Below are 15,166 nucleotides of genomic sequence, written 5' to 3' on the forward strand. Positions count from 1 at the left end.
TGAAATATGCATATACACCAATTGACATCAACTGGATACTTTTAGAGTCCAGGATTCAGAGTCATGGCAGGATTTACATACATATCTATGCTATAAATGCATCAATATACAAGATGTAAGTAGTCATAGAAATAAGTGATTATCCTGCTAAAAGTATGCGACCATAGAAAATAATGTACAATCAGTATAGTGCTGGCTAGTTCTAGCTAAATAAAAAAATTTAGAGTAATTTTATGGTCCGTAAGGAGGTACCAAATTTATAATAGGAAAAGTGGTACCTCATGGTACCTAAATACCAAATTTTACACTAAATTTTTGGTACCTTATGGTACCTACTCAAGAACTAAAAATTACTAAAAAAATTAGCTATGGATCGAACCTGTCATTTTTCACAGAATCGACCGCCGTAGACGGCAGCTGTACACTGAGCCAACCAAATGAAATCAGATCAGAACCTCTATCACTATTCATATTAGAAATTTTAGTTAGTCTTATTTACGTGAATGATATAGGATCCAAATCGCGGCGGCAATTAAATGTATCGTCACAAAGCATCTCTTTGTCATAGACTGGCCACAGCTGTCAGGGCATAACTTGAATGTATGCATCACAGATCCACAGACAGGAAACAAAATTAACGGAGGAAGCAAATACAACCGTTTTTTTTTTTTTTACAAATTGGTCTTTATAGAAAACTTATTTCAAAACTAGTTCCTACCAAATACTATATCTAAAAATAGACCGTCGGCTCAGCGCCAAAACGGTTGACGCTGAGGTTGTTACTGTCAGCGCCAACGGGACTGGCGCTAACATCGTGCCAGCGTGGCGGCCGAGCCGCTCCCTTTGTTCATGTGGCAGGGCCTTAGCGCCAAATGCTTTGGCGCTGATCCCTTTACATGCTAATTAGAAACTTGCGCTGCAATCAATTAGCAATGTACTGGTTGTGCAATGGTAAGTCCTTTTGCTGTAGTACCCTAGAACCATTTTGCTGTAGTACCCTAGAACCAGGGTTCGAATCCCCATCAGGTCAGTCATTTTTGTTCCTTTTTTTCTTCAAATATTCAATCTACGTGCGTATTTATAAATGATTAATGATGGTCTATGTTTTTGAAAAAAAAAATATACGGTACTAATCACCCTATTACGTGCCAAACTGAAAGAAAAGATCGGCCAACGAACAATATTAATGAAAAAAATGTTGCTATGCCAAGGATTTGAACCCGTAATGTCCTGCATACAAGTCTAACAAGTCTAAGCATCACACCACCAGGTTACATTCACATAACAAATTTGATGTTACTTTTATATTAATTAGCTTGTATTAGGGATCAGCGCCAAATACATTAGCGCTGACCGCAGTCCACGTGGAATACTAGCAGCTCAGCAAGGATCTCGATGCCAAAGTCGGTGGCATTGAGATGTTATAGCTCAGTGCCATGGTCTGTAGCACTGAGCCGACTGCCTATTTCTGGGTATAGTTTTTGGTAGGGACTAGTTTTGAAATAAGTTTTCTATGAGGACCAATTTATCAAAAAAAAAGGGCAAATACCTGATGAGATATTATCGGTCTTTCCATGTACAATCTTGATTTGGCTTGCTGTACTTATCATCTAGGAAGCCAACGACAATGCAAGGACTCGACTCGAGCAGTGTAGAAGGGGATGTTGTCGGACATTGAGGACAAGGCGGCAGCGACCCGGGCAAATGACGGAGTTATAGGTGGCAGAAGGAGCAGCGACGGTTGGTACCACACGGAAAGCTGAGGAGGGCGATTGGGATCGGGTGTGGCAAATGAGAGGGAAAGGGTGGTCTGAGGATGACCACGGAGATCGGGCACGGGAGAGGTGGGAGGTGGACGGCGATTCGGCGGGAGATGCTCCGCAGGCAGTGATCTGGCGAGGACACATGAGGAGGCGATCTAGCGAGGCGGCGGTGACTGGGCGAGGATCGTGCGAGCCGGCCTATGGATGGAAAGTGATGCGATGGGAGATACTAGTAAGGAGTGCGATGTGAGAGGGGGAAGCAATTATTCTGGCAAGGAATCAGTGGTGACGGCGAATAAAGGTGGGCGACTGTGAGGCGCAGGATGCAACGAAGGGGGAGGGTCGGGATGCGGCGCAACACGACGATTACCTGGCGACGGTTGTGACGGGAGCTGGCAACGTCGATCTGGAGGCACCGATTTGGAGGCGTGATGGAGGGGAAGTGGAAATCGGCGGCGGCGCGTCGGTTGGCGTTGCAGCGAAGCGATGGAGAGGGAGAGGATGGAGCGGAGCGCAGTTTCTAGCGAGGGCGATAGGTGAGCGATGTACGCGTGACGGCGTGATTGACGGGGTGAGGCCGTGAGGGAGGTGGGAGTGACTTGGGATGTTGGATCTGTGGGAGACGATCTGACCGATCAATGAGAAATGAGGATGCTGATCATTTAAACATATTTGTTCCACATATGAGATGATGGAGCCTGAAACTAAAACAGAACCAGTCGGTGAGTGAGTGGGTGCACAGCACAGCACAGGTACGTGTGGGAGTGGGCCACTTTGGATACTTGGGGTCTTGGGCCAGTCGGCACAGCCACCAGTATCCTCCCTGATTCTGCTTTTCCCCAACCTGATTCGGCTGGATCTAGACGCTCCATATCTTTTTTTTAAGAACCGACGGTAGGAGATCTACTGGATATTACAAGAAGAAGAGAGTTGACCCTGTTTATAAGGAAAACTGGACCCAAAAACCTTACAACTGCACAGTTTTCTAAAGGAAAATTGGCGAAACCTTACACAGAAGACACAAAAAGCTTGAGACAAAACAACCAAACCACAAAAGTGACCAAGGGAAGAGCAAGACCTTCAAGGCGAAGCCTCCAAGGAGGGGAACAACGACAGAAGCCGTTGTCGACGCCTGCCCATAAACTGGACTAAGTTTTCACCCAAAGGGGGAGGAAGCCCACAGAGCAACACCTCCAAGGAGGATACGACACTCGCAGAGTCGCAGGAATCGATGTCACCGATCCTGGAAGACCAGACAGGGCTTTCACCCGAGACTCCCTCCAAAGGTGGATCTACAAGGAGCGAGAGCAAAAGTGTTTGTGTTATCGTTGCCTAGCTCATTGGCTAAGCCTGATGCAGTAGCTCCGACTCCGCCAAACACAAAAACTCTGTCACTGAAGATAAGTACACTACTCCAAACTCGGCACTACGACAAGTTCACTCAGTTACAGGGCACTAGAAGCACTTGCGAGGCCCGAGAGCCCTGACTATAGACAGACTAAACCACCTTCACGGACGAACACTTCTCCTCAACCACCGAAAGACTCCATGGCCAAGTCTGGAAGCAGACAGCCAAAAGAAGGGAGGAGCATCAAGGAGGGGAGGAGGCCTGGCCACCCTGAAGAGGAACTGAAAGCTGAAGACAGGGGCATCGAAGACCTCGGTGTCATCCATGTATCCAGCAAGGACCACCGGCCTTCACGGGACAACCCTTACAGCAGCGATAAACCACCTCCAACTTCACCACCAGCACAGAGAGAGGAGCGCTGGGGTGAGCAGCAAAGCAACTAAACAACTAGGCAACAGAGTAGCCAGATAGGAAGCGAGGAAGGGAGACAAGGGTGGGGTAGGGGGAGGCGTCAGAGCTCACCCCCTTCTGCTTGCAAGAAGGAGCCAAAAGAGGAGAGGGTGGTTGTGGCTGCTGTCGACGCCGGAGGGGTGACGCTGTGACGGGGTGGGTGTGGGGGTGAGGGGCGGCTGGAGAAATGCCGGTGTCGCCGACACCCCCCGCGCCCCCAGCGGAGCAGCCTTGGCAGGGCCAGACGCGCCTCGTCGATCGCCGGAGCTGGTAGGCGCTGCTATGCCGCCTCGTGAGTGCCGGCCTCCGCGCCGCCATGCGCGCACCGGCCATCACCCACGCGTGCGCCGGACTCCGCTGCCACTCGTGCACCAGCCGCCACCGACCGTGCCGCCTCCGCACGCGCTGCCCCCACAGCACCACCGCCAGCACTCCGGCCGAAAACCGGAGGGGCTGGCCAGATCCGGCGACAGCGGCACCAGATCTACCGACGCCTAGTCCGGAGGCCTCGCCGCCGCCACTCCCCGACGCCGGCGAACGTCTCCTCTCCCGCGCCTGAGAAGGGACACCACCGCAAAGAAGGCCCCGCCGCCGCCATCCTAGCTCGCCAGCCGGCTTTGCCGGTGGAGAGCTTCGGCGGCGAGGTAGGGGGAGGGGAAGGGGGCGGCGGCAGAGGTAGGGTTCTCCCCCCGTGTCACCAACGCGTGGGCGACGCGGGGGGAGAGAGAAGTCTCTTTTTCCAGCACACATAACCTGGATGCTCCATATTTCGTCGTTACTTTTCGAGTTATCTGTATTTTGCGTCACCTTTCATTATTAAAATTTCGGTTTAGATCAACCTTCAACTAATAATTTTAATTTTATTATGTTTTTTTATCCATCTATGTACGTGTCAACTTGTACTATGCCAAAGGAGTGGTCTACGTACGTGTGTTCATCGATGTTCAGGAGCTGGTGTACTTTGATATACTTGGAAGGAGAGTCAGGATGATTCAAATTTTAAAATAAGGGATAAAATTACCTAATTCAAAATGAAAATGTGAGGTAAAAGATGGTCTAAAGTAAAATTTCGGTAATAAAAAACTGGTTCAAACTAAAACGTACTCTTGCTTTTCCTAACTATATGTTAATATAAAATATTAAAAATTTAAATACATGAAAGTATTTTTCACATATTAAATTCTATTTTTAATTGTAATTTACGATAGGCAGGGGAGGCGGAGATTTGGACACGGCAAGGCCATTTCATGAAGAGAGACTCCTGATTAGTTCATTGCCAAAAAATACAAAAAATGCTTTACACCGAACGTCTGAAGCGAAAAGAAATATCGGACGCTCCACCTCACGTGCTCCACACCCCATCGTCCTTCTCGCTCTGTTCGCCCATTTCTCCTCTCCCACTTGATATTCCCTAACCACGGCTCCAAGGTTGCGACCGCCGCCAACGACGAGAAGGTTGCTGGGGAGCGAAGGCGCGTGGAGGCGCAGCTGGAGTCAGGGACGAAGTGTTGGCCGTCGGAAAGCACGGCTGGTGCCGTCACGCCGCAGGTGAGGAGGTGGTTGTCAGCCGGGCCGAAGCGAGCGGCGGTGGTGGTGGTGGCAGCGAGGAGGCACAGCAGGAGGGGGATGGCGAGAACACTAGAGCTTCGGGAGGAGGAAGCCATGGCGGATTCGTTTAGGGGATTTGGCGAAGGGGAAGAGGAAGAAATGGAGGCCAGCTGTGGATTGGCGAGCGGGGTTGGGGAGGAATCGACCGATCAATCAATATGATGTTGCCGCCGACGAGGAGGAGGTCGCCGGTTCTATGGTCCCGTCGGAGCTCGCGTGTCGAGGAAGAAGACAAATCTAGCCACCGTGTCGAGGAAGAAGATGGATCCAGGCTCTGTAGTAGAGAAAAAGGTGGATCCGGCAACCAAAGTGAAGGAAGGACTACATGTTTGTTGCAGTCAATTTTGTATCTTTGTTGCATTTTATTGTATTCGAGTGTTTCATTCTCTTGTGTTCGAATGTTGCACATGACACACCATGTTTCTTCGATGTTGCAGTCAATTTTGTATCTTTGTTGCATTTTATTGTATTCTAGTGTTTCATTTCTCTTGTGTTCGAATGTTGCACATGACACACACCATGTTTCTTCGATGTTGCACGTAGTAGGATCTTGATGTTTCAATTTGTTTGCGTCTTAACTGAAACATTTTTCACCAAGTGACCATTTTTATCAAGTAATGAAACATCTGAAACAATTTTTGTTGAAACATTTTTTACTAAGGTATGGAACATATGAAACATTGTTTTGACTAGGATCCGATCCCTAGTCATCTCAAAAAATACCTTATCATTTGTTGGTAAATTAAAACTTTAGCAATGTCAAATTTTTGGCAATTCAAAATGTAATAGTAGTGTTTAGTTTGACACCTTGCCAAATTTTGGTAGGAATTGGCAATATTGTGGTGGTATAAGTCTTGTTTAGTTTGTTACCTTATTAAAATTCGGTAAGGTCGATTTTAGCAATAAACTGAACAAGCCCTACATACTCCCCCGTTTCAAAATAAGTTTATTTTTAATCCTTTTTATTTATCCTAATGTAAGTTTTTTCTAAAAAAAGAATGTATCGGGATTTTGTGAAAGTAGGGAATGAATACGTACTGGGAGTACATAAATTTGAGAATAATTGTATTGACATCTGATAAAGTCAATGTATTTTATTCTTATTTGTATTGGTATTTATGCGATGGGTGAAAAATGAACGTGAGGGAGTAATTGCAAAGCGGTGAATGCAATAACGATGGTCCAAGGCGAAGCCTTGGATTGGTTGAGTGTTAGCTGAACTCTCTGATTGAATAGGGTAGGAAACGATGTCAGGTGAAGGATAGCAGGAGATGCTCCACTCGAGTTAAAAAGACTTACTTCAGCTTATATAATACCAAGGCAACTTTGCTATTTATTGTCATTTCAATTAAAAGTGATAATAATTTTTCCCCAATAGATACTGAAACTATGGGCTCGTTCATTTCATTACTAAAATAAACTTTACCAAAATTTAGCATTTGAGATGAAAACAAACTAAACATGATTTTACCATTACTATCTTACCAAACTCTACCAAAATTTGATAATTCCATAACCTTCCACTAACAAAACTACACCAAAATTTGATAAGATGCCAAACCAAACAACACCTTCACATTTTTTTACCTCGTCAAAAATTTGGCATTGTCAATCTTTAGCTTCACCAATAAATAGTAAGGTTTATTTTGGCAAGGAAGTGTAAGCCCTACATCTTATTCAACAAACAATGCCATCCCAGGGCAAATTATCTCTAGAACCCAAGTATTCACCCATTTCACTACCATAGTGCAACAACAGAATAGGGTAATAGTTTCTCACCATGTCACAAAGCCAATAATAAACATTGCACGGTTAAAGAAAATGCATTTTCGAAACAAACTGGCCCTGAATGCATATTCTCAAACAGTAAGCAAACAAGTTGAAAATCAAGCTGAAATTATCAAGGAAGATGACCATATAACGTGTGCCTACAGGCTTCAGTAGAATAGCAGAGAAAACATGAGAGATAATTGGTTAAAGGATCTTCATGAATGTGTTGATAACAAAACATTTTCAGTTGACATTAAGAAACACGAGTTCGTTTACATGTTCTAACTGAGACATACGGGTTCTATTTTGCCTATCAGCCAAAGACACTATCACGAAAAAAAAAAGGGGCATTTCTACTTGGGACGTCGAGTAAATTGCCAGGTGAGATGATTCTGTATAAAATCGTCTGCCTGGCTGGGATACTTCTGTTTGATGTACTCCTTGATACACTTGCGGTATGAAAAATCTTCAGTCTCACCGTTTGTTCTAACAATAAAGAGGCATCTTGACTTCCTGAAATCAGGGTGCTTACCAACCTTCAAAAGCATGGCAAGATACAGGTGGTTAGAAACTGGCATTTTGAGGTGTAAACATCCAGAGAGGAATATAAAGTTGTAAAACATGTACTTCCTACCAAACACAGATCCAAATTTACTCTTGTAGGGAAGCATTTTTTTTTTCTCTTTTCCATCCAAACTACATAGTAACTGAGTGGGATACCATTAAGAGTGACAACATAGTAAATCCTGTTAAATTTGCTGTTGCAAAGGTGAACACATAGGACATCCCATGTAGCAAAAACAGGGTATCAAGCAAAACTAGAACATTTATTATTTGATTTGAACGTGTGATTAGAAATCAATAAATTTCACAGAGAAGAGTATATTCACTACTAAATTAACTACATCAGTTACGCGTGTATTTGTTTAGAACATTTATTTGAATGATACTTCTTTGTTCTGTTATTGTGTCAAGATAGTCAATACTGCTATAATAGTTTAAATTAAAAAAAGAAATCCCTTAGTTTTGTGGCTTTATCTGAAATATCACTTTCACCAGCAGAGGTCATTTATGCCCTGCAGGCACAGACAACTGGATCAAAGTATCAAACTATGGCTCAAGGACTATAAATAAGCCCATGAGTAAATAGAACTCTTGCCTGCACATCTTAATTGAGTTTATGTGACAAGAAATTTAGACACACAGATATGATTGAAAATAACTTCACCATAGCAACTGTAGTATACGACTATCATGCTAGGCATTCTCAGCTTATCTATGTCAGGGATGTCGCAGAGACGCAAACAAGTAGGGCTATGGCTATTTGGAGGCAAGGGCTAATGTTGAAGAGACCTGCCAATACCCTTGGTCATGATTCATGAAAAAGACTGCCAGAAAAACAAGGAGATGTAAAGAAGGTAAATGTGTGCCAAAAGGCAAAAGGAACGGCTAGTGCAGACTCAGGTGATAAAACAGGAAGAAGAACCAACAGCAAGTCAATATAGAGGTGGATGAAAAGGGCACTTTTGTCCAATTCTCCAGCATGTATTGCACACCTGAGTTACATGGCTAAAGCTCTTCCAATATGCAGAAGAGAAGCTCTAAGATGACAAGCATAAGTGCTACTCCTACTTCGGTATTCATACTGTAACAACAGAGTGGCGACAAGGCTATTTTGACAGCGGAAAAAAAGGAAAATTGTGCAGCATGTGAGAAGCCTAGCAGTAGTTTCATGCCCTCAACAGGAGTATCCTAAGGCTCAGTTCGTTTGTCCAGGTTCCCAACCCCTCGTTCTCGTTTTCCGCACGCACGCTTTTCAAATTGCTAAACGAAACGGTGTGTTTTTTGCAAAAAGTTTCTATACAAAAGTTGTTTTAAAAAATCATATTATTTCATTTTTGAAAAAAAAGCTAATACTTAATTAATCACGCGCTAATGAACTGCTCTATTTTCTGTGCCGGAGAGAACCGTTCCCAACCGTGAGTGTCAAACACAGCCTAAGTGTCCCATGTGATCCAGTAGTAGTTGAGTGAAAGGGGTTCACTCGAATCAACAGGCCTCATGGTTCAAGGCTTCACGCTGGCATGCAAATGGCTTGCCAGTGAGACCCCTATCATCATGGATGATCAGTGGACCTTGTCCAGCACATCACATCACAGTGTGCAATGTTACTATTGTTGTTGTGCTACAGTGACTGGCAATGCAAATTTTCCATTGCTTCTCTTCCTCACACAACAGCATGAAAGCCTTCAACAAGGGCATGGCAGGTTGATGCAAGGGCACCCCTAAATAGGTGACACAGGACCAGACAGTGATGGCAGCTGCAGCACTAGAAACGATGAAAGTTCCCACAGTTCTATATTTTAGATGTGGGATTGATGCCAATGTAAAAATATAGCTAAAAAAATAAATCTATGGCAAACAAGGCACAAATTCAAAAGATGCAACATTTGGGATTGGAAGAGATGCCGTATAGATGACCTAATCTGGAGTGACTCATATTTGATGAATTGTTTGGAAACTATTGCCAGCAATTGTCGAGCTCACACATGCTCTTCTAAGCAATTTGCCACACAAGCAGGCTCATGACTGTGACTCAGAAAATCTATCTGACTTGAATGTAAATGAAAACTACAAAATGACTAGTATAATGTTATACCATTTATTTCTCCAAACTCGTTACGGACACATCTCATTTAAGAGTGTTTTCTAATTTATGAATGACTTAAAAGATTAGGAGTATAATGGGGTTGTCAGGCTCTAAATGCGGGGTTATTTATTGAGGATTAAGGAAAAGTGAGGGTCAGTGGTCAGAATTCTATCAGAGAGCATAAAAACTTTTATGTAAAAACAAGCACAAAATGCTACTCCTTCTGTTTCAGAATGTAAGGTGTTCTCGGTTTGTCCTAAGTCAAACTACTTCCAATTTAACCAAGTTTATAGAATACATAGCTTCATTTACAACACCAAATTAATTTCATTAAATGCACCATTGAGTTTTTTTTTTTTATAATATGCTCCCTCCATCCAAAGGAGTTAGACATATTACTTTTGTCACCAAGACCAAGGAGAAATAACTCATGTTGTATTCTTGTGTAACAAAGATCAAGAAGTGTATGCATGCATGCACCAATGAGTATTAAGATGGCTCCTAGGATTCGATCAAACATTTAATTTATCTCTTTATTTAAATCTTAGATACATGGAGAGTACAAATATGACTAATGTATTTAGAAAAACAAAAATATGAAATAAGCCTAACATTTTTGGAAGGAGGGAGTATTTGCTTGGTGTTAAAAATGTTGCTACATTTTTCTATGAACTCTGTCATCAAACATGAAGAAGTTTGACTTAGGACACCTTACATTCTGAAACGGAGGAAGTAGAAAGGTGTATATTCAGGCTTCAAGAGGTAGTTTTGTTATCTGTTTGACAGCCTAACTAAGAACTTAAACTCATGGCTTCTGTGGCACAGCAATTTATGATAGATGGCTTTTCCTGTACCTGGCGAATGGTGATATATAAGAATGCTGAAAGCATGATGCATGTTGCACGCATCAGCAGCAGGACTACAATAATGCCTCAAAGTATGCAAACTTTGATACTGTAACAGTATAACCCATAGACATACAGTGGACAAGATGAGCCTATTTAGAAATTCATCTCAGATAGAGAAGTTACTAATAACAAAACATGCTGATGGTTGAGGTCATAAAGTTTATTACTACACTCATTAAGATCCTATCTCTACTTCCTCCTACTCAAATAGCAACTTTTAGGGGATGGCACAGGTATTGAGGAGAGGGACAGAAATACTTGTTTGCCTTCTCAGGATGGGTGAGGTCTAGGGACTATAACAAAGCCAAGAGGAGTAGTATGGATAGTTTAGTGGCAAAAGTTTACCTTTTACATGTCCTAGGTCTGTACATTTGGGACAAAATTTGAACTCTAAAACTTACTACATTTTGGGACGAAGGGAGTATTGATCACTAAGGTAGTTTATTTAGCATCACAAACTTTTTAAAAAATAAATTCATGAAAAAAATCACTCATGCAGGCCTCATTTAAAGATGAAAATTATGTGCTTTGACAGGATAAGAGAATGAGAAAAAATTAGCTATGCTTGACATGCCTTTTCTGGTAAATAGAACGTAGAAATCACACTGACTCACCATAATAGCATCAACTCCACAGCCAATCTTATCTTCAGAAGTGGGGTGGTGAACAAGAACCTTTTCTACTACAGCCTTTTGATCGTCTGGACTTAGAAATGCACCATCTCCATATCTGTTATAACAGAATGTCAGAAAGCAGGTAGATTTGATGACAAGCATACAACAATAAATCCTTGCAAATCTTTACAATTAGAATGCATCAACTTGTCATTATATGGTGCCAAATTTTAAGCCATACCATATAACTAGATAAGATCTCGCGCATAATTTCAGTGACTTGCATTCTGGTCGATCAAAACTGGCGCAGCAGTGTGAATGTATTAAGGGGTATGCTCATCCATCTAATGGTATGATTTAAGCTGATGTTTGGTATGGATTAAGCAGTACTAGCGTGTATAAATCCATCCTAGGTAATCAGACCAGATTCAGCTGCAGCAAAGGATTAATCTTCAGCAGAGTTTCCTGGTCCTATTAGAAATTCTAGTTGCTCAGACAGAATATTTATATTTTTGAAGAGTTTTATAGAAGTTTGCAGTAATTTTTACAGAAATTTCAAGGGTCTTTTGCTCCACATACATCGGTAACAAGAAGATTATCACAACCTGAACTAGATGAGAGCAGGGAACACAGAATGTAGTTGACTGAAACAGGAGGATGCAGAACAGAGAGCCTGTGCTTGGATGGAGCCATGGTGTCAGTGTCACCCACAAACAAGGTCCAGAAGAGTAGATGCTATGTTCTTGAATAGTTTTTTTTTTGAGTATTTCTTGCTTAAGCCTACTGAAAGTTCTTGACAGCAGCCATTCTAGAATGGAAACTCAAATAGTAGCAAACCAAAGATGCTAACAAATATGAGTCACAAGTCACAAGTGGTTTGTAATTATCTCCTAATTCATTGCTAAGCACTCATACTCGACTGCCTCCTAGGCATCACGCTCATGGGCTCAACGTTCAGCCGGCTGGCAAAGCCTTGTGCACATCCAGCTGCATTGCCGTGACGTGTGTCCAAGGACACTTTTGGATCTCGGCAGCCAACCTAACCCTGAAGAAAATTATTTTCTTAAAGAAATACACGAGATGTTTATGGTATATGATGAGGAGTCCTGTTGGATATTAGTAGTGAGAAATTATTTTTCATGAGGTTTCTGGTGCTCAACAAATGTGTTTACCAAGTGCTGTAGTAAACCTCGCATCCACCATCAATAAAATTAAACTCGCAGCGCTGTACTAAGTTTGTACTACATGTATGTTTCTTGTACTATGTTTTTAGAAAAGCTAAATCCCCAAATGACGCGAAAACCTAGAAATAGAAATCCTAATGTCATTGAGGGTACGTGACGTAGTCTACAAATTACATTACTCGATCGATGTTGTTAATTAATTGCTACGGGTTTCCCATCTATCGGATTGTACGAAATGATACAAGAGAAAAGCAAGAAGAAAGTGACGCACCTGGCGGAGTGGAGGATGTCCTTGACGAGGTCGACGATGGGATCGATTTCGGCGAGGATCTCCGCCTCAGACGGAGCGGGGGAGGAGGAGGAGGGGAGGGCGCAGAGATGGCGGGTGCGGAGGGGTAGGGGAGGGCGGAGGAGGCGCGCGGCGGCTCGGGAGAGGACGGCGGCCAACGCCATGAATTTAGGAGCTGCTTCTGCTTGTGCTTCTGCTCCTGCTTGGTTGGGGTTTTGGTTGGGGGCTCCAGCCGCCGGCCCAACACAAGCATCACCCAAGAGGGTTTTCGTTTGGTTGGGCTGGGCCAATTGGGCTTATGGGCTTGCCTTCCTAGGATTTGGGCCCAATTTTAGGCACTTTTCCCTTTCTTTATGCTTCTCTTCTTCTTATCTTTTTATTTCCCCCCTTCGTTTTATCTATACCTATACCTAATAACTACTAATAACTAAAAAATATGTAAGATTTCCAGGATGATGTATCCGTCGTTGTCATCATCCGCTACGCAATTTTTTTCCAAGCGAAATGGACTAAAACCTAGGGTTAGGATAGAGCCCAATTCCAAGCTCGATACGAAGCGAATTTGGTCCTATTCATGGGAAAACAGAAAGAGGAGGAGATAAGGATAGAAACCCTTAATCAATTTTAGATTATCTCAAGGATACGGCCGGATTTCACAGAGGAGACAGTTTCTGGCTACGTCGGGCAGCCGAGGGAGTCCGGACGGAGGTTAGAGATGACACTGTAGCAATGGATCCACGTGACAATGAGAGGAAGAGCAGGGGGAGGCATCGGTTGCTTGCTGGGCCGAACGTGCGCTTGCGGGCTGAGGCGGAGGAGAGCATAATGGGGGAAAGCGGGCTAGCTTGGGCTGTGGGCTGAGGAAGAAAATTGGCTGAAAATGGCCCAAAAAGAAATGAGCGTTTTGATTTAGATTTTTCTTTAAATAAATACTTAAATGGTGTTTGTATTATTAAAATTAACAATTTACATCTAAAAATTCTGAGAAATTTTCAGAGAGTATAATTAATCATGGATAATTTAACAAAAATTAAATCCAACCATACAATTTTATTTCTCATACTTACTTTACTTGTAAATTAATTTAATTCTATACCTACCTACTTAGAAATACCCCAATATTCAATGCATCAGCATTCTAGTACTAATAAAAGATTTAAAACAAAACTATACACTATGCAGACTATGCAGTCTTCAAAATTGAAATCGATGTCTCATTTTGTATGTGTTGGTATAGTATATGCGGAACGTATTTGATTACCTGCATGCATTAAGGACATTCGTGATGTACTGTAAAACGTAATGTACTGTAAAACTAGTTCATGACCAATATAATATTTCATTCAACCCTCTAGCAATATTGTGGAACTACTCCATAGCAAAAAAAAAAAAAATAGCAAAAGCTATCCATACCACTATGGGTAGACAAGAAGACAATAAAAAATCATAGATCGACCGTGACATTATTCATAAATATTAAACAAAAAAAGGTTAGTAACCGTTGCACAGGTAGCTCCATTCATCAATTTGCTAGAACACAACTAGTTCCAGTGGATCCCTCTCCTAGAAAAATCTCAAGTTTCACTAATCTATCCCCAAACAAACTTCGAGAGTAGTTACCATGTCTCTCTCACCTCATACACCTTAATCTCAGTTTATCTTCACATCACTAAATTATCGGCAAAACTTCAACCCTTTTGGTCCTCCAGTGAACCAGCCACCCTTTGGACCCTCTTCTCCAAGATTTCAAGGCGTTCAACACCAAGGAAGGCATGTAGTTTCTCTTTTTTGTCTTTGCAGGGTATGGATGAAAACTCTTTTGTAGATGAAAACTTTGAAAGCTTTATGGAGTATATTGCAGCCCGTTGGAACCCGAGACACATACGATGAGCATTACTATGGCGGCTCCGGTTAGCCTAACAACAACATGAGGGATTTTGTCTGGAGCAACCATCTTCACAATCCTAGGGCTATATATGAATTCTTTTGTGAACTAAGTGTTGGTACTTGTTACGGTCACAGATAAATCCACAAGCGCACGGATACCGCTGTAGCATTTCATCTTACAGTATTCTAAGGGTATCGATCGAATCACATGGAACGTGTGTGTATATGAATGGGATTCTAACCACTTTTTTTACACTCGGGCCTGTCCGCGTCGCACCCGTCCCAGGGGCAACCCGGACGGCAAAAATCCTCCACCGCCGCCCCCTCCCTCCTCCTCCCCTTTGCCTCGCTGCCGCCCGAGCGGCTTATCGGCAAAACCAGACGGCTGCAAGGACAACAGCAGCGGGGCGCAAGCTCTCCCACGAGGATGCCCAGCGGCGGGAGACACTGGGGGCTTCTCGGCGGCGGCGGGTCGCAGGAGGTGATGGCCGGATGGTCGGCGCGACGGATCTGGCCATGCCGGATGCGGATCCGCTTCCCTCGGCGATGGATCTGGCCTCCCGCCAGCCAGATCGGGTCCAGGTGACCCCGACGGCGGCCAGAGGAGGAGCGACGTCCCAGCCTTGCTGGGGCGGGAGCTGGTCCCTTGGCTAGAGCGGGACCGGTCGGCTCCGACAATGGTCAAGCTTGCAAAG

At 43.4% G+C, this 15,166-nt stretch overlaps 1 protein-coding gene across 1 annotated transcript; it reads right to left on the reverse strand.

The window, feature by feature from the left end:
- Window positions 1–6,759: 6,759 nt before the first annotated feature.
- On the reverse strand, window positions 6,760–12,778 carry LOC127784138 (protein DCL homolog, chloroplastic-like). The gene is made up of 3 exons (XM_052311334.1): window positions 12,567–12,778; window positions 11,112–11,226; window positions 6,760–7,475 (listed from the first exon to the last, which is right to left on the reverse strand). Exons 1-3 carry the CDS (start codon window positions 12,746–12,748, stop codon window positions 7,293–7,295), a joined length of 480 nt encoding a protein of 159 aa, XP_052167294.1. The 5' UTR covers window positions 12,749–12,778; the 3' UTR covers window positions 6,760–7,292.
- Between the last annotated feature and the right edge of the window lie 2,388 nt (window positions 12,779–15,166).

Source organism: Oryza glaberrima, chromosome 9 (assembly GCF_000147395.1).
Source record: "Oryza glaberrima chromosome 9, OglaRS2, whole genome shotgun sequence".
NCBI lineage: Eukaryota > Viridiplantae > Streptophyta > Magnoliopsida > Poales > Poaceae > Oryza > Oryza glaberrima.